General features: G+C 43.3%; 1 protein-coding gene across 1 annotated transcript in view; it reads left to right on the top strand.

Annotated features, from left to right (window-relative positions):
- Window positions 1-202: 202 nt before the first annotated feature.
- LOC311054305 (uncharacterized protein) overlaps window positions 203-21172 on the top strand; it is a gene marked incomplete at both ends in the record, with an annotated part of 33313 nt that continues 12343 nt past the window's right edge. The window contains 5 exons of the mRNA XM_084070179.1: window positions 203-985; window positions 3815-4039; window positions 12589-12747; window positions 19432-19503; window positions 20215-20702. Of these exons, the coding sequence (XP_083926305.1) occupies window positions 203-985; window positions 3815-4039; window positions 12589-12747; window positions 19432-19503; window positions 20215-20702 (1727 nt within the window). The remainder of the gene's footprint in view (window positions 986-3814; window positions 4040-12588; window positions 12748-19431; window positions 19504-20214; window positions 20703-21172) is intronic.

Genomic DNA, 21172 nt, shown 5'->3' on the forward strand with positions numbered 1-21172 from the left:
CTTTTTACAAACTTTTTATTAGCTGTGTAGTTAGTTGGCCAGATCTGATTTTTGCTAATTTCATTAGTATTATTGTTCATTCTTTGTATTCGTTTTTGTTTTCTTGATTTGTAGCACTTTAAGATTTTATTTGGTTCAAATATAAAGTGCGTTTACAAATAACATGTTTTATTAGTAGTATTATTATTATTAGACTGTAGAGATGAACAGAGGAAAGAACACACAGACGCCCAAAGCGCAGCATCAGCATCAGGGAACCAGCAGCCAAAAGAAGAAGCGTTCTTCATCATCATCATCATCATCATCATCATCTAAAACTCTCCTCTGTGGTTCTACATGTAAGCCCGGTGTGACTGCGGATGCTCAGCCTGCCGTTCGGTCCAAACCAGGAGGGAACAAGGTCACGTTAGATGCCACCTCCACCACCACCTCCACAGAATGCGCGTTGAACCAGAGGATTGAGAGGAAACTGTCCGACGGCAGCGTCAACACGTCGGACTCGGACTTGAGCAAAGACTCGGGCTGTGCTTGCTCAAGTCCGAGTCCCAAGTCCGACGAGTCGCCGGACACTAGCGGCTCATCGGACGTGTCCGACTGTCCCTCCTCCTCCCCGGACAAGCAGCTCAATGATGAGTCCCTGCTGGGTCATAATGACCCAGAGACGTCTGGGTTGATCTGGACAGACGGCAGAGCTTACAGTCTGGACAGATCAACACAGGGAGGAGGAGGAGGGATCAGAGGTCAAGGAGTAGGTGATCGCTCCTCTGATGCTGCCGGAGGAGACGAAGGGTTCCTGGGCTTCAGAGGAGGAGGGTTAGGGGGGTTTGTGGGTGTTTTGGGGACATCCTCCTCGTCGTCTATGGGGACATATTTAGACCCTGCTGGAGGAGGAGGAGGAGGAGGTCTCATGATGATGATGGACGAGACAACAGAAGACCTCGTCCGGGAGATCGAGGACCTGAGATCAGAAAATGAGTATCTAAAGGTAAGGAATTAAGCTATTATTATAGGCTCTATACGTTATAATGTACTATTACAATTTAAGCTTTTTAGCAGAAGCTCTTAATCCACAGCGATTTACAGTAAGCAAGGACAACATCAGGTGATACTCACAGTGGTGGAAAAAGTACTCAAATGTTTTACTTATAAGTAAAAGTATCAATACTGCAATGTAGAAGAAGTACTCAGTTACAAGTAAAAGTCCGGAATTCAAAATGTACTTGAGTACAAAAGTATTGGTATCAACATGTACTTAAAGTACCAAAAGTAAAAGTATACTTAATGTTTGAAAATAGCAGATCAACAAGCTCACAACGCGTCGCATGTTGTGAGCTTGTAGATCGGCTGTTGTCAAATAGCCTATGTATAAAAGTGGTAAAGTGGTTAATGTGTGTTTTATAATGTGATAATGTATATCTGCAAAGTAACTAGTTACTAAAGTTTTCAAATAATTGTACGGGAGTAAAAGTACAATATTTGCCTCTGAGATGTAGTGGAGTAGAAGTAAAAGTATAGACAATTGGAAACACTCCGGTAAAGTAAAAGTACCTAAATATTGTACTTAAGTACTCGAGTAAATGTACTTAGTTACTGTACACCACTAATTAAAGGATGCCAGGTCAACATAATGACTGATTGGCATTATGATGAGTTTAATATCCTATTGTGTTTTGTTATGTTATGTTACTGTATGTTTTGTTGTTGTGGTTTTTGTATTGTTGTTGCTATTGTTTGACTTTAGATTGATTGTGCATAAAGCTTCCTAAAGGCTCAGAGCACGTGACTCCAGGCTTTACAGAGAAAGGAGTTCAAGCAGGTTTAGTCTAATTGCTGGTGTCAGTTGTTATTGCTGACATGCTGCTGCATGGGTGCAAAGCTCACATGATGGACACATCACAGGGCAACAGGCTGCAGGACTGACCGGGTCCTGGATCTATAGGGTCTAATATATCACAATGACAGTGATTCACCAAACCTTTTTCATTTGCACGACCCCCATTTGATACAAATTAAGACGCTGAACCCCTAATTGCTCCCGATGAGCAGGTTGGTGCCTTGCATGGTTTCCTCCGCCATCGGTGTATGAATGTGTGTGTGAATGGGTTAATGGCACAATCAATGTAAAGCGCTTCGGATAGAAGCGCTATATAAATGCACCATTTACCATTTACAATATGTTTGATCTCTGGGACCCCAATCACTGGAAAATCATTGTTCATTTGGTTCCATTTGTACACTCTCAGAGTTACAGACCTCAGGGTCCATTTGGTTCTATTTATACACTCTCAGAGTTACAGACCCGTAAGGGTCCATTTGGACCCCTGGTGGACCCCATGTTGAGAACCAGTGTTGTAGGATATTGTGTTTCATTTAGAACATGAACATGTGCTGCATGGCTTCTGTCCAACTTGAGGCAGACAGAGATTTTAAAATCTAAACATTTCATTTATTTTTCTGAATAATGGTACACTCTATATGATGGTGTCATAAAGCTATATGACATTGAGGTAGCACACAACATAATACATTAATATTCAAAGAGATGGGGGGGACTTCATTCATATGTCTTGATCTCACTCAGAGGTTCTATCTATCTATCTATCTATCTATCTGTCTGTCTGTCTGTCTGTCTGTCTGTCTGTCTGTCTGTCTGTCTGTCTGTCTGTCTGTCTATGTATGTATGTATGTACATACGTATGTATGTATGTACATACGTAAACTAGTCTTCATGTTAGTAATTGGTTAAGACTTGACAGACAGAATGACTGACTGATCATTCAGTCATTCACCATGTAAGTTCATATCTAAGGTTGCAAAAACTCTTATAGTAACTTCCTCCATGTTAAAGCTGCACCATAACTTTCCTCTTTTCTTACCCGGGTTTGAACCCGGTTTCCTGCTCAACAAGTGCTGAGATTGTTTTTACACCATTGAGCCTAATAGAGCAACCCAGATTTGGCTCAACAAAGGGAATGAACTCGTTCTCATGCTATTCATCAAACATGTGGAATGCCCTACCAAAAGGAGTAAAGGAGTGTAAAACCCTACTCACTTTCAAAACTGCCCTAAAGATACACCTTCAGGAGGCTGCAATTTGAAAATTGCCCCTGTCTAAGTCTTAACCTACCCCCTCTACCCCCCCCCCATTTATTTTTCTTCTCTTGTACATTCTTTTCACTCTTCATACCAGTAACCTGTAAACTGATCATATGACGTTCTGTATAGTAGTGTGTATATCTGTCTGTCTCTTATATGTCATCATGATGTGTGTGCATGGGGTTCTCATCTTAAACAAGCTCAGCAGGCACGTGCACACATAGACATCAAAGGGGGCTTGAGCCCCTGCCCTTTTTTTCCTGTCCTTTCCATGCCACACCTGAACGCAGCGTTCAGGAGAATTGCCTTTTCCAAACACTCCTGAACTTGAATGCAGCATTTTATGCTGGAATAATTCAATAAATCTCCAGTATTGGCTTGAATCTTGATTACTTAGTTGAGTGTGGCATTGCGCACCGACGCGTCGCGCTGCGACGCGTCGTGAGCTTGGAGATCGGCTATTTTCAATATTTTCACCAAAAGTACCCTTTTTAGAAATGTCAGCCCCGTGCCCCTCTAACATTCCCTGCACGTCCCTGAAGCTCAGTGCTTATTGAGTCTTCCAGTTTAGTAGACCTTGTATTGTGAACTTTTTGTACTTCCATGTACTGATGTTCTCATGTCTTACTAAATAAAGTACATCAATCAATCAATCAATCAATCAATGCCTGCTTGCTCAGGGGATAAATTGTCTCATGTTGTGTTGTGTCTCCTCCAGGATGAGATGGAGGAGTTGCGGTGTGAGATGGTGGAGACGAGGGACATGTTCCACCAGGAGGAGGTGGAGACGCTGCAGGCTCTCACGCTGCAGGTGGAGCAGGCCAACAAGACGTGCCGCATCCTGCAGTACCGCCTGCGCAAGGCGGAGCGACGCAGCATCCGGGTGGCTCAGACCGGACACGTAGACGGAGAACTGGTCAGGAGCCTGGAGCATGATATAAAGGTCAGCTGTTACACACACTCCTCTCTCTCTCTCTCTCTCTCTTAAACATTAAAATACATTAAAGTAGTGAAAAGAGCAGATCTACAAGCTCACAACGCATCGCGATGCGTTTTGAGCTTGTAGATCTGCTCTTTTCACTGCTTTTGTGCGACACTCTTGTATGATGATGTATAGGGCTTTCATTTAAGAAGGAACCATAACTAGAAAATGTGCTCCTCGGAGCACAGGTCTCCGCCAGCGGACTCGTGCTATTTTACTGGGAGTTAGTTGCATTGTGTGATCTCAGCTGTGATCTCAGTTTGTACTGGAAAGTACTGTTCCTGATTGATCCTGTCTAAGCTATTTATATTACATATTGTGATGTCACGTGAAACTTGACCAATGTTGGGTGTTCTCAGACGGACACATAGAGACGGACGGAGAGGAAAAGATACTCTCCATTAATCCTGTCAATGTTACATATTGTCACGTGTCACTTGACCAATGTTAGCTTGGCTGATGGATAGGTGTGTCTTACCTCACTTCCAAAGACATAAATAGTCTTTGGAAGTGACACAGCTATTTATAGGTCTCTATTTCATCATGCGTCTCGCTAGCCAATCAAAGCACACCCTTTCAACATATTGTCACGTGTCACGTGAAGCTTGACCAATGTTAGCTTGGTGGACACACGGAACGAAAAAACAATAGTCTCCTGGCGAGACAAAAAGTTGAAACATGGACATGTGAGGTTTCTGCCCCGAAAACGACGAAACCCAGAGCAGTCTGTCAACTCATAAGACACGTTCCTCCTCCTATATATACTACTAAACCCTGGACCATAAAAGGTCTGCAGGTGCTTTCTCCACACACGCACACGCACACACACACACACACACACACACACACACACACACACACACACACACACACACACACACACACACACACACACACACACGCATGCCATTCAACTCCAGTAGTGTGCTCTGTGTGCCGTGCCCACTGCCCACCCCGACCGAGCATAGCGTGAGGTCAGGGAGCCCTATAAAAGATAATTGTCCCAGGGTGAGTCTTAACCCATTAAGACTTGAGGCCGATTCTACAAAATGTCTTCTAAATCCTAACTGTTTTTTGAAAAAAACTTGTGTTTCTATATCAGTCGTTTGCAAATTTTTTTCATGTCAAGGACCCCTCGTATTTGGCCGCCGACCCCTATCTCAAAATATGTTGTTCCAGGGACCCCCCAGAAGCAAAGATTTGAGTTAAAAATGTTCCCTTTAAAAATATATATATTCAAGATTTGCACAAATTTTCACGATTTTTCAAAAATAGCAGATATACAAGCTCATAGCGCGCCCGCGCTATGAGCTTGTAGATCTGCTATTTTTGAATAGCCAAGGTGTAAAATAATGCTTTTTTAGCTCAAATCAAAAAGTGACACAGATGCGTTCCAGGTCTCAATGGGTTAATGGGGTCCCTGCCTCTGTGGCGTTCAGTAAAACCGGCGGGGGTCCGACCGACGTCACACCCACTCTGAACTGACTCATGGATGACACACTGTAATCACCGTTCTGTCTCTAAATGGACCTCTGGGTGAATCACTCTCATGTTCCCTCATCATGAAGGAAAGGAACTCCGTTGCTCTGGATTGCACCATGCTGCTGCTGCTGTCGTGTGTTGCCAAGTCTGCTCATTATTTATAAGCGACTTTGGGCTTGTTTTCCTGGAAGGTCGCTTGTAAATATTGGTATTTGTGGGTTGTGGTTTCTGGGGCTTATTGTTCCTAAAGTGTTGTTGCTTATTTGGGCTTGTTTCAGTTTAATCACTTTAAAGGGGAAATCCACCCATTTTCAATATTTAACTATGTCATTAATAGTTTAACATTGCAAATTACAACATGATGAGTCATCACGTTGTAATTTGCAATGTTAAACCCACAATCAATCCTCCAGTTCAAGGCAACACAGAAAGGGGGGAACTTTTTTCTTATTTCCACACAACTCCTTTATGCTATATTAATGACATAGTTAAATATTGAAAATGGGTGGATTTCCCCTTTAACCCCATATGGGTAACCGGAGTCCCTCAGAGCTCAGAACTAGTGTCTTTTCTGTTTTCTGTTGTGGGGAAAGCTTTTTTTGAGAATAGCCGATCGACAAGCTCACAACGCGACGCGTTGCGTCGCGTTGTGAGCTTGTCGATCTGCTATTCTCAGCGAAAGCTTTCCCCACAATATCGATGCTGGTGTTTAAGTGGTTAATCACTTTAACCCTCATGTACGTGGGCTGTTTTAAAATAGCAGATCTGCAAGCTCACAACGTGTCACAAGTACGTGGTGTGAGCTTGTAGATCTGCTATTTTTCAAAAGAATCTTGAAAGACAAGCTAAACATTTGGAATATTTTTGAAACTTTTTACAACACAAATCTTGTACCGGGGTCACTGACTGGCAAACAAATATTTTCAGATCGGGGTCCGCGGTCAAATACATATTCATTTGTGGGTCCTTGACATGAAAGTGTTTGAGAATAACCCACTGGTTTAAAACAACCGGAGTCGATAATCGTTTTTTTTAATATAGACCTGGCTGCTTGTTTCTCTCGCAAAATCTGGCAAGGCTGGTTTACAGTATGCGTTCAGTCACTTCCTGTGTGACAAACACTCACATCCACCACAGAAATGTTTCATAAAGTGTAACGTCTTTTTAATGCTTCCTGGGTCTGTGTTTTCAGGGAACTGTAATTATAGTTTGAGTGGTTGGCTATGACACAGAGCTATAACAACATGGTACTTAGTCTGTGTTTGCTACGTCTAGTGGTGGAAAGTAACTAGAGTATAAATGTTCAATACTTTAACTTCTATTCCACTACATCAGTGGTTCTCAAAGTGGGCTCCGGGGACCCCCAGGGGTCCTTTGGGGGGTACCAGGGGGTCCCCAGCCAAATGAGTTAATATATAAATTCACAATCATTTTAACCACTATCCATTTGGCTACTCAAAAGTAACAGATATACAAGCTTGTAGATCTGCTATTTTTAAAGAATCATGACAATGTGTGCAAATCTTTGAGTATAATTTGAAAGCGTTTTTAACTAAAATCTTTACTTTTGGAGGTCCCTGGCACAAAACATTTTCAGACGGGGGCCCGCTGCCATAGATATATTTGAATTTTGGGTCCTTGGTCCTTGAGAACTAGTGGTTTAGAGGAGCATTTGTGTGGAATCAAATACTCCATCCACCACTGTGTAGATGTAGTAGTCGTCATGTGTGTTCTTTACACAGCTGTGTGGTGTCAGGATTCACACAGCACTTTATTTGGGAATAGGAGCCGGTGTGCCAAAGCGTTTATCCCCCTCCTCCCTTCCCCCTCCCCCCCCCTTCCATAGTGATCGTATCATCTGTTTCTTAAACCCCCCACACCCTTCCATAGTGCTCACATCGTTGCTGTTGTCGGGCAGAAACCTCTGATCTCAGATTCAAGCTTTTTGTGTTTCTTCGTAAATGAACGTCCTTCTTGATCATACTACAACGTCACACAAAAACATTAAAATTATCGGATGCGCGAGTGACACGCTTGGAGCTTGTAGATCTGACACTTTTGCCATTTTTATTAGACGTCTAAAATACGTCTAAGGGCTAGGCTAAAATGGGGTTATAATTGGTCTAACAGTGAAAGTGTTTTAGACGTTGATGAGCTGTTTTTTAAGCGTCTATTTATAGACCGTCTATATCATAGCCGTTGAAATGACGTCTATAATATAGACGTCTAAATACAGACGCTTAAAAAACAGCTAATCAACGTCTAGGCTAAGAATAGACATCTAAAAAACGTTCGCTGTTAGACCAGTTATAACCCTGTTTTAGACGGAGGTCTAATAGCCTAAAACGTTGGTTCTCAAAGTGGGGTCCGGGGACCCCCAGGGGTACTTGAGGGGGTTCCAGGGGGTCCCCAGCTAAATGATGGACAGGAACCAAATGGACCCTTATGAGTCTGTAACTCTGAGAGTGTACAAATGGAACCAAATGGACCCTAACGGATCCATTTGGTTCCATTTGTACACTCTCAGAGTTACATTAACATTGATTTTACAATATGAATTGGGGTCCCAGGGCAAGAAATGCCATTAAATGGGGGTCCGTAGCCTAATGCATGTTAAACTGGGGGTCCTTGAAATTAAAATGGTTGAGAATCACTGCTAGAGAGCCGTAAAAACCTTCTCTTATCGGGGTCCCTGGCTTATCTTTTCAAATGGGGGTCCGCGGGCTAATAAGTGTAACTTTGGGGGTCCTTGACATGAAAAAGTTTGAGAACCACTGGCCTAAAAGACTATGGCTCAGTGGGAACCGTCTTGGACATGAGGTTTCCCCCCACAGAGACGATGTAGTCTCTGTGGGTAACATTCCTACTGAGAGCAAAACCCCATGAGATGCTGAACCTGTTTAATCCAGTTAGACCGGGAACGCATCGTGTGTCATTTTAACATTTATTTGGCTATTTTTTTTAATTTTTATCGTGGACTTTTTTTGACAAATCTTTGAATATATATATACAGTATATGTTTTAAAGTGAACATTTTTAACTCCGATCTGTGCTTCTATGGGGGGTCCCTGGAACAACATATTTTGAGATGGGGGTCCGCGGCCAAATACATATTATTTTGGGTGGTCCTTGATATGGAAAAGTTGGAGCACCACTGATATAGCAACACACTGTTAGGATTTAGAAAGCATTTTTAGACATGTATTTGGCCGCGGCCCCCCACCTCTAAATGTTTTGTTCCAGGGACCCCCATGAAGCAAAGATTTGAGTTAAAAATCTTCGCTTAAAAAAATACATATTCAAAGATTTGCACAAAATGTTCACAAATAGCAGATCTACAAGCTCATAGCGCGGCACAGAGTGCCGCGCTATGAGCTTGTAGATCTGCTACTTTTGGAATAGCCATAGAATTCTAGAATTGCCACAGATGCGTTCCCGGTCTTAACGGGTTAATGACCGGGCCTGGAAGAATCTGGACGGGCCGGAGATTTCTAACCACATGATCCCTACAGCATTCCTGTTCTGGAGCTGGCATTTGGCCCAAAATATTGCCGATCTACAAGCTCACAAAGCGCCGTGGGCTAATAGATCATTATTATTTCTGGCAAACAGACTTGGTGTAGAGGGGGAAAAAGGAGCGGAGCTAGTATAGAGCCCTGGGGGACGCCGGTGAACTAAGTATAGGTTTTGAGTGGATATTAGATGTATAAGATATTATAATCCAGGAATTTCATGGTGGCCATGAAGACTTAAGGCTGTGGCCCCTCCTCAGTTTGGCCCTCTGCCCTTCAAAACTACATGATAGGCCACTGTGGCCCTCAGAAGGGCATATCATTATGTTTTGCCCAGTGGTAGAAAAAGTACTCACATTGTTTACTTAAGTAAATCAATACTGCAATGTAGAAATGCTCTGTTACAAGTAAAAGTCCGGAATTCTACATTAACTTGACTAAAAGTACAAAAGTATTGGTATCCAAATGTACTTAAAGTACCAAAAGTAGAAAGCACTCATTATGCAGAATGTCCCATTTCACAAGTTTTCAAATGTATAAAAATAGTTTGAAAATAGCAGATCTACAAGCTCACAATGTGTCGCATTGCGACGCATTGTGGGCTTGTAGATCGGCTATTTTCAAATGGCCGAAATGTATATAGGGCTGAAGTGGTTAACGTAGGTTTTGCAATAATAAACAAAATCTACAAAGTAACTAGTAACTAAAGTTTTCAAATAATTGTAGTGGAGTAAAAGTACAATACTTGGATCCGAGATGTAGTGTAGAAGTAAAAGTAGTGGATGTTGGAAATACTCAAGTAAAGTGCAAATACCTCAAAATTGTACTTAAGTACAGTACTTAAGTAGGCAAAGCAAAGCAAAGTTTGTTGTTTACCCAGGGTGTCGGACTAAGCACGAAGCTTGTTTCCAGCCGGACCCTGCATGGAAGCCTTGCTCAAGGGCTATTCAGCGGTGATTCATGATTGATGTGATGAATTGGGGAATCGAACTAGGGACCTTCCGGTATCAAGGCCGCCCCTCTAACCACTAGGCCACCGCTGCCAGGCTAATGTACTTTGTTACTTTCCACCACTGCTAATAAGGGCATATCATTTAGTTTTGCCCACTGGCCAACAAAAGACACCAGTGTGTTTAATAGAATTATGAATCCTTAAAACCTCCATAGTCTACAACCCCATCCTCAAAGTCCAGTGACTCTGATTAGTCCAGGGCTGAGAGACTGGATGAACTTTTGACTCAGGAGTTTGTACAAATATCTGTGATTTCTAAATACCGAACCCTCCTTAAACCCAAGTTAAATTTATAATTTCTGCAGACTCAAAATCAGTAGAATGTTTGGGTCTTGCTCCCCTGGCATTTGGCCTTTGTGCCTTAAAAAATAAACTGCCACCACTAAAAGTGAAATGACGAAATTCCAGCTTGAGGCCGATTCTACAAAACGTCTTCTATAAATCCGAACAGTTTTCTGAAAAGTGTATGTTTCTATAATCAGTGAATCTCAAACGTTTTCATGTCAAGGACCCCCAAAATGATATGTATTTGGCCGCTGTTAGGATTTAATGCCACAAACCACCAGGAAACAAAAGGTTGCGATCAAATATCCAGTTTATTTAGCCAGATAATGATGTATAGTGTAGTGTTGACATTGGGTTTCATGATGATGGCCGTGGTTCTAAACAAAGACACAAAGAAACAAATTGTATTATCATGCCAGATAAAATATCAAACATAAATATGGTCTTTAAATCACATTATACATTAAGGTATTGTATATCATCAAGATAATAATCGGCCAAGTATTTACTTCATAATATTAAACACATCTAAATATCCATATAACTCAAGTTCATCAAGTCTTAAATATAATCCACATCACTAGAAGTAAAACACTGGACCTTACATTACAGCAGCTTTAACAGACGCATGGCAAACATCAGTACAGCAGCGGCACATGCATGTGTTTGGAGACAAAGGACAAGGGGAGAACGGGAATCCAGTCCTGCTTTTATAGTGGGAGGAAGTGAGGTCACCACCACAGGTACCACTGAACCCCCATTGTGGCGCCTCCTTGTGGAGCGGAGGGGAAAGGAACCTTACTGTTTCTGAGAGCCGCGGACCCCCATCTCAAAATATTTACTTCCAGGACCCCCCAGAAGCAAAGATTTGAGTTACAAATGTTCGCTTTTAAAAGATACGTATTCAAAGACGTGCACCGATTTTCATGATTTTTCAAAAATAGCAGATCTACAAGCTCATAGCGCGGCACTCAGTGCCGCGCTATGAGCTTGTTGATCTGCTATTTTTGAATAGCCAAAGTATAAAATGTAACTAACTTCAAAAATAATTCTAGCACATCTATCATTTTAATAAAGTTAAAAATGTATACAAATCTTTTGAAAATAGCAGATCTACAAGCTCACAATGCGTCGCATTGCAATATGACAGGTCGCATTGCAATATGACAGGTTTTCTTTTTTTCCACTTTCTATTCGTCTGCTTTCCGCGAGTGACATCACACTAAAAATAGCCCAGAGCGCTGCTGGCTGCTTGTGAGATGAATGTGGAAGGCGTGTTGGTGGAATCACAGGCATGTGGAGAGCGGCAGAGATTCTGCCGTGGCTGCCTCGTGGCAGTCAGAACGCATCGCTACCAGCTACCAGCTACCAGCTACCACGCCCCCAGTGGAATCCCAAGTTCTCATGGATCTCACACACTGTGTGGGGGGCATGCTGTCCATCTGGGTGGGCCCGGGTCCACCCGCCACCACACCCCGTAGATCTGCCCTGTTGTTGTAGAGTGCTCCATCTTTGGGCCAGGGCGGTCTGCTGCGGTCTGTGCCAGGAAGTTGAATTAATATCGTCGCTGTCGGGCGTGTCCAGGGGTCGCATTGCTCATGGGATGGCCTTGCACGCAGATTTAAAACGACTTTAAATTCACACCTCAACAAAGCAATGCACTGCGTGTGACTGTGTCGGCTGTGTCCAAAACCTGTAACTTTTCAGGATTTAATAAAAAAAATTGCAAAAATAGGAGATCTACAAGCTCAAACACGCGATGCACCGTGATGTGTTTTGAGCTCGTAGCTACTTTTATGTGACACTGTAGTTAGCATGAAGAAGTAGGGAATTCATTCATCAAAGGAGAAGAGATCCAGTAGAACTAAAAGACAAGTCATTTTATGTTTGGTTGTGCTCGGGTGTTGTGCTCTGAAAATAGCAGATCTACAAGCTCACAACGCATCGCAGCGCGACGCGTTGTGAGCTTGTAGATCGGCTATTTTCAGCATGCAACCAAGTGGAAAATCAGCCATTATGACGCCATCAAGGCACCGCCACAATACATTTTAGTAGACTAAATCAACTGTAGATTTAATCGACTATAATCTTATGATATTTAGTCGACTAAAACTAGACGAAAACTCAAACATTTCAGATGACTAAAATATGACTAAAACTAAATCATAGTTTGCTGTCAGAATCCACACTGCTGACCTGTGACTGTCTCTGACTCCCAGGTTGCAAAGTGTGTGTCTGTGCGCGTGCACGGCGAGCTGGAGGCCGTGCAGGAGAAGACCTCCAGGCTGGAGGAGGAGAACCAGGCTCTGAGGGAGAAGATGGAGGAGCTGGCCGTGTCCAAGATGGTCCTTCAGGCCGAGATGGACAAAAGCAGAGAGGTGAGCGTTTAACATCACATTACAGTCATTTAGCAGAGACGCTTTTATCCAAAGCCACTTACAGTAAGTGCATTCAACATAGGGTAGGGAAGGTAAACGTGCAATATATCAGCTACCTACTTTCTTAAAGGATGAATTCACCCAAAAAATTACTTATTTTCTATCAATTACACACCCCATGAAGCCTTGATTTCATGCTGTTATTTTTGTTTTTGTGGCATTCCTAAAACAATAATTTGATGACCGTGTGTATTTCCGGTAGGAGACACAAATAATCTACTTTGTGTCTCCTACCGGATACATTAGCCGGTAGGAGACGGGAATCAAATTATTAGCTTAGGAATGCCACAAAAACAAAAAAGAATCCATGGATTCAAGGCTTCATAGGGTGTGCAATTGATAGAAAATAAGTCATTTTTTGGGTGAACTCCTCCTTTAAACAGATGAGACAAATAGGTAAATCAAATGAGGGAGAGCTAAAACAAATGTGTATCGAATAAACAAGATCCAATAAGACAAGAGCTCGTACAATTGATTGACACCCATTAACACATTGGGTGCCAAACACGGTTCAAACCGTGTTTCCAAAGAGTAGCGCTTTGGTGCCGAACGGTTCAGACCGTGTTATCGGTCTTTTTGTTTTTACCCCCCAGGGGTACTTGAGGGGGTTCCAGGGGGTACCCAGCAAAATGTGTAAATATAGCATCAGAATAATTATGACCTTTTATACTTTGTATATCTGCTATTCAAAAATAGCAGATATACAAGCTCATAGCGCGGCACCGAGTGCCGCGCTATGAGCTTGTAGATCTGCTATTTTTGAAAAATCGTGAAAATGTGTGCAAATCTTTGAATATATATTTTTTAAAGCTAACATTTGTAACTCAAATCTTTGCTTCTGGGGGGTCCCTGGAACAAAATATTTTTAGATGGGGGTCCGCGGCCAAATACATATAATTTCGGGGGTCCTTGTCATGAAAAAGTTTGAGAACCACTGCTCTAAGAAGTAAGGGACAGATGGATCACTGTGCCAAAAAAATCTGGCTCCCATCCGATTCCACTCTATCTCCTTGCTAAGAATCTCCTTAAGTTTTTACAGTGGGCAAAACGAGTCATTCTCCATGATTAAAAAGCGAACCTTTTTAACAACTGATATGACAACATACTGTTAGGATTTAGAAAACATGTTTAGATGATGTATTATTCGGCCGCGGACCCACATCTCAAAATGATGGCTGGGACTCCAGGGGGTCCCCAGCTAAATGACTCAACCTGGGGGTCGCGACCCCCAGGGGGGTCGCCAAATAATTTGGGGGGGTCGCCAGATTTTTCGGTGAATTTGAGAAAAAAAAAAGATTTTTTTTTTTTTTTTTTTTTAACAAAATATTTTTTTTATGTTATCATTAATTCATGTTTTATCAGTTAATTTACTCAATTTACCCACTTTTTGCAAAAATGTTTTGATAATAAACAATTATCAAATAACCTATTATAAATAAATAACCTTCGCGCGCGCGAACGGGACCGCTCGCGCGCGCGAACGGGACCGCTCGCGCGCGCGAACGGGACCGCACGCGTGCACGCGGGGGGTCGCGGGAAATAATATCATTATTTTGGGGGTCGCGGCCTGAAAAGGTTGAGAACCCCTGGACTAGATGACAGTTGGACAGTCTGTGGACCCTTATGGGTGTGTAACTCTGAGAGTTGTACAAATGGAACCAAAGTATATTTGTACAACTGTCTGAGTTGAGTTGAATCCGTGGTCTGATGCATCAAACTGGGGGAAGGTCCTCTAAATCAGGGGTTTTCAACCAGTGGTCCGGGGACCACCAGTGGTCCTTGAGGGGGTTCCAGGGGGTCCCCAGACAAATTAATAGTTAGGAACCAAATGGACCCTTATATGTCTGTAACACCGAGAGTGTACAAATGGAACCAAATGGACCCTAACGGGTCCATTTGGTTCCATTTGTACACTCTCAGAGTTAAATGAACACTAATGGCGATGATACAGCCTAGATTGGGACCCCCAATAAACCTAAATGGTTGAGTCCCCTGGCATATCTTTTGAAATGGGGGTCCGTGGGCAAAAATGTGTCAATTTGGTGGTCCTTGACGCGAAAAAGGTTGAAAACCCCTGCTCTAAATGAAAAGGATTGAGAAGCGCTGCTCTGTAGCACCTTAACACCCTGAAGAAGCATGTTCTGTGTGGATGTGCAGGACAACCTCAGCCCAGCCCATCCCAGTGGTCTCCATGTCCACATAGCAGCCCCCCCCCCTACCCCCCCCCATACAGCCATGCAGCTGCCCCACCGCATGCAGTCAGCTGTCCTCACCGTGTCCCTGTCACTCTGATGTCACCTGACCCCCCCCCCCCCCCCCCCCCCCCCCCCCTGAGCAGCTGACCGCTGCACTGCTGTGTGTGTGTGTGTGTGTGTGTGTGTGTGTGTGTGTGTGTGGGGGGGGGGGGGGGGGGGGGGGGGGGGGGGGTGTTCTCTGGTATGCAGAACTCTGAACTGAAGGCACAGCTGACATTCTCCACAGGACAGAGAAAATGAAACGAGAAAGAGAGAGAGAGACACACACACACACACACACACACACACACACACACACACACACACACACACACACACACACACACACACGGTTACAAAAATAGATTCCCTCTCTGTCCTTTTTGTTGTTGTTGATCCAGGCTAAATGTGGATCAGCATGTATTATGGTGTTCATTCAACATGACATACTGACCTACAACCATCACTGAATGAACGAATGAATGAATGAATGAATGAGTGATTGATGATCTTTGCAGTTATTTGCTTTCCAATCATCCTGGAGACGTTCTCTTCAGACAGTCTCTCACAGTGCAGAGATACTTTGGTTAATTGTTCTTTTGTTATGTTTTGTTTCTTGGGTTAGTTTGTTCTTGACCACAGATTGTGACGCCGTATTAGCTAGTTTTACTGGGGACCCCCGAGGAACCCCCTCAAGGACCACTGGGGGTCCCCGGACCCCACTTTGAGAACCACTGGACTAGAGTTCATGTTTACTCTGCTTATTCAGTCACTCTGGATCAGAGTGTCTGATAAATGACTACATTGTCTGTCTGTCTGTCTGTCTGTCTGTCTGTCTGTCTGTGGCTAATTGTTCATTTGAAACAGCTGATAGCTGACAGCACACAACCCAGTCTAGATAGAACTGTTTAAACACTTTCACTGTGTGTGTGTGTGTGTGTGTGTGTGTGTGTGTGTGTGTGTGTGTGTGTGTGTGTGTGTGTGTGTGTGTGTGTGTGCGTGCGTGCGTGCGTGCGTGCGTGTTGCATTTGTTTAACTATACTTGTGAGGGTCAAATGTCCCCACAAGTATAGTAGAATGTTGGAAATAGACGTTGTAATTTACACTTATTTAGACTTAGTTGTGCAATGCCATCACACACCACAGATAGACCATCGGCTATTTTGGCTAGCAAAAAATACTAATTGTTTTCATGTCCTCTCGAGTGTAGTAATACAAATGTGTGTGTGTGTGTGTGTGTGTGTGTGTGTGTGTGTGTGTGTGTGTGTGTGTATCATAAGTGTTACACTATGACACAGTGCTGCTCATAGCGCAAGTAAAGTAGAATCATGTGGTTTTAGTGAACAACACACACACACATACAGTGTTTATGTGGTTTTAGTGAACAGCTACACACACACACACACAGCATGATTGCTCACTTCCAGACCTTGAATAGGCTCTATGCACAGCAGCCATATTGGAAAGAAATTGGGCCTCTTTACTTCCTTCACATGTGTTACCAATGATACTAATGAAGGCTCTGTTCCATTCTGGTCAGGGTGCTGATATTGTGCATGTTGGCTCACTAGAAACACTCCATTTTGGTTCCCAAATGGCCCCTTATGGTGGGTTTGTAACTCTCAGAGTTATGGGGGTCCTTGAAAATAAGACAACCACTATGCCACACTAAATGGAACAGAGCCTTAATTAGTATCATTGGTAACACCTGTGAAGGAAGTAAGGAAGGGGCCCAAATCATTCCCAATATGGCTGCTGTGCATAGAGCCTATAGAGAGCATTCCTCTGATGTCTATTTATAACGCTGTGACCTCCTGCCGCACGCACGCACGCACGCACGCACGCACGCACGCACGCACGCACGCACGCACGCACACACACACACACACACACACACACACACACACACACACACACACACACACACACACACACACACACACACACACACAGAGACAGACAGACAGACACACAGACAGGCAGACAGACAGACAGACAGACAGACAGACAGACAGACATTCCTCTCATGCTCAGACGTGTAACATAATCTCATGTATTGTAGAGGAGGTGAGATGCAGTGGATCACAATACTTTACATGTCTGACTATAATCTCCTCTCAGATCCTATAGCTCAAAGGACATATTCTCTAATACATCTCTTTAATGAATCACTCAAACGTTTCCACATGATGGAAACTGTTTGTATTTCATTAAAAGTGTCGCCATCGTGCAATGGAGTGTTTAAGTAAAGCCACACTCCAGTGTTATGTGTGCTGTCTCCCCTTTCCCAGTGGATAAAGAGGACATTGCAGAAACATCCAACACTGTTGTAGTTTGCAACAACATCCAACACTGTTGTAGTTTGCAACAACATCCAACACTGTTGTAGTTTGCAACAACATCCAACACTGTTGTAGTTTGCAGAAACATCCAACACTGTTGTAGTTTGCAACAACAACATCCAACACTGTTGTAGTTTGCAACAACAACATCCAACACTGTTGTAGTTTGCAGAAACATCCAACACTGTTGTAGTTTGCAACAACATCCAACACTGTTGTAGTTTGCAACAACATCCAACACTGTTGTAGTTTGCAACAACATCCAACACTGTTGTAGTTTGCAACAACATCCAACACTGTTGTGGTTTGCAACAACATCCAACACTACTGTAGTTTGCAACAACAACATCCAACACTGTTGTAGTTTGCAACAACAACATCCAACACTGTTGTAGTTTGCAACAACAACATCCAACACTGTTGTGGTTTGCAACAACATCCAACACTGTTGTAGTTTGCAACAACAACATCCAACACTGTTGTAGTTTGCAACAACAACATCCAACACTGTTGTGGTTTGCAACAACATCCAACACTGTTGTGGTTTGCAACAACATCCAACACTGTTGTAGTTTGCAACAACATCCAACACTGTTGTAGTTTGCAACAACAACATCCAACACTGTTGTAGTTTGCAACAACAACATCCAACACTGTTGTAGTTTGCAACAACAACATCCAACACTGTTGTAGTTTGCAACAACAACATCCAACACTGTTGTAGTTTGCAACAACAACATCCAACACTGTTGTAGTTTGCAGCAACATCCAACACTGTTGTAGTTTGCAACAACAACATCCAACACTGTTGTAGTTTGCAACAACAACATCCAACACTGTTGTAGTTTGCAACAACAACATCCAACACTGTTGTAGTTTGCAACAACAACATCCAACACTGTTGTAGTTTGCAGCAACATCCAACACTGTTGTGGTTGGCAACAACCTTCAAGACAGAGTAGGACAGGGGTGATGCAGTGGCGTGCACAGACATTTTGAGGGGCAGGTGCTCGAGTAAATTATACTTTGTTTTGTTTACTTGGTCTGCTCTTTTTTCCCTCTACACCTATACCTCTTTGCCAAAAATAGCCGATCTACAAGCTCACAACGCCTCGCAGCGCGAGGCGTTGTGAGCTTGTAGATCTGCTATTTTTGGCTAAAGTTCTCCTCAGAAAAGGGATGCTAGGTTTCGAGTGGTTATGGTAAAAAGAAAAATCATATCACATAAAGATTTGGCGGACCCCCTGTTGTAACTCTGAGGACCCCCTAGGGGTCCCAGACCCCCTGTTGAAGACCCCTGCTGTAAACTGGGCACACTTCGAAAGGGCACTTCTGGTCAAGAGGGCAAAGGGCAGGTTCTCTAGAACCACCTAGAGTCTATCTGTGCACGTCTATCTACTATATTTCCACACTCACTCCAGGGGCCACATTGCACATTTTACACATTGTCGGGCAGACACCTCTTATATCTATATTTGAACTTTTTTTTCGTAAATGAATGCCATACTTCGCCATTCTATGTCACACATGCTGATTTTGTTCTAGCAATTCTTTTATTGGAATCCTGAATCCTATTTTATTTTATGTAATTTCAAATGCATTTAGTTATACTTATGTTAACTTTATGAACTTAAATACAAATACATTGGACATAAAAAAGACAATAGAATGTTAATACTAGTCATTAAGCTACAGCTGAAATCAATAATATATCACTATTCTGATGTTAACCTGCGGGCCGCATTAAGTGAAGGTGGGGGGCGCATGTGGCCCCCGGGGCCGCTAGTTGCCCATATATGGAGTAGAGAGACTACCTCCAAGTACTGCAGATGGACTCAAATAGCTTCAAATAGCATTGCATTGAAATGGGACATTCTGCATAACGAGTACTTTTACTTTTGGTACTTTAAGTACATTTTGATGCCAATAATTTTGTACTTTTACTCAAGTAAATTTTGAATTCCGGACTTTTACTACATTGCAGTAATGATACTTTTACTTAAGTAACACATTTGAGTACTTTTTCCACCACTGTCTGAACCCCACAGAGTTCTCTGAAGAGGAGAGGAGTCCGTTCACCCAGCAGTAAGGCTGAGAGGAGGCTGTCTCAACACATGGAGGTAAAAAAAACACATTTTATTTCTCTTTCGTCTTGACTTTAAAAGCCATTTATCAACTGATGATGCAGGATAGCATCTCTCTTCTGCTGCTGTCTTAGCTTTGCTTCCTGCATCTTCATGGCTGTGCCATAGATCATTGGTTCTCAGAGTGGGGTTAGGGTTAGGGTTAGGGTTAGGCTTCCGAGGCAACGTCCTAGTTCTGAAGGTGCATATTATGAACCCATGGTCTAAAAGTGCATATTGTGAACCCATGGTCTAAAAGTGCATATTGTGAACCCATGGTCTAAAAGTGCATATTGTGAACCCATGGTCTAAAAGTGCATAGTGTGAACCCATGGTCTAAAGGTGCATATTGTGAACCCATGGTCTAAAAGTGCATATTATGAACCCATGGTCTAAAGGTGCATAGTATGATCCCATGGTCTAAAGGTGCATAGTATGATCCCATGGTCTAAAGGTGCATATTATGAACCCATGGTCTGAAGGTGCATAGTGTGATCCCATGGTCTGAAAGTGCATATTATGAACCCATGGTCTAGAGGTGCATAGTATGATCCCATGGTCTAAAAGTGCATATTATGAACCCATGGTCTAAAGGTGCATAGTATGATCCCATGGTCTAAAGGTGCATAGTGTGATCCCATGGTCTGAAGGTGCATATTGTGATCCCATGGTCTGAAGGTGCATCGTATGGTTTGTGGTTTCCTATAGGACGACAGCGCTGACCTAAAGCTGCAGCTCCACTTGGCCAAGGAGGAGCTGGCCCTGATGGTCAAGAAGCTGTCCAGGCTGGTGTCTGAGAGCGAGGCCATGCGCCAGGAGCTGGCGGCTTACCGCTCCGCCTACGGGGACGTGGACCACGCCCACGGCCACGCCCACGAGGGCAGGGCCGCCAGCTCCGCCCTGGCCCGCGAGGCGGAGGTCAAAGTTCACCTGCGGCTGGTGGAGGAGGAGGCCACGCTGCTCAGCCGCCGCATCGTGGAGCTGGAGGTGGAGAACCGCGGCCTGAGGGCCGAGATGAGAGAGGAGGAGGAGGAGGAGGAGGAGGAGGAAGTGGTGGGAGCGGGGGCGGACCACCTGTCCCCCTCCTCCTCCTCCTCCTCCGGCCAGCGGAGGGAGACAGAGGACGGGGGACGAGGTTTAACAACGCAGAGAGGAAGGGAGGAAGCTTCCTTACAGAGCCAGCAGAGTGAAGACGGGTAGGGCTCTGTGTGTGTGTGTGTGTGTGTGTGTGTGTGTGTGTGTGTGTGTGTGTGTGTGTGTGTGTGTGTGTGTTTGTAGGGCTGTCACCGTTACAACCTTAAGTTGGCGATTAATTGTCACTCAAATAATTGCGATTAAGGATTTAATTGTGTGTTTGGCCGCTGAACATTATGAATACATTTTTAATTTCTGCCTTTTAGGCTTCCTAATCAAAAATTGCACAGGGCAGATATGACAAATAAATGAAATATACAGAGATATTTTTGACATATTTAATAATTGTATACGTGAAAAAATTGCTGAAATAGCAGATCTACAAGCTCACAACGCGTCACAAAGTGACGCGTTGTGAGCTTGTAGATCTGCTATTTCTGCTATTTTTTAATATGGAAACGATTAGAACGATTAGAATGATTATGCAAAAATAGTTGCGTATATCTAAAATAATTGTGATGATGTAATAATT

Source organism: Gymnoscopelus microlampas (genome assembly GCF_963454915.1).
Source record: "Gymnoscopelus microlampas genome assembly, chromosome: 10".
Classification (NCBI taxonomy): Eukaryota; Metazoa; Chordata; class Actinopteri; order Myctophiformes; family Myctophidae; genus Gymnoscopelus; species Gymnoscopelus microlampas.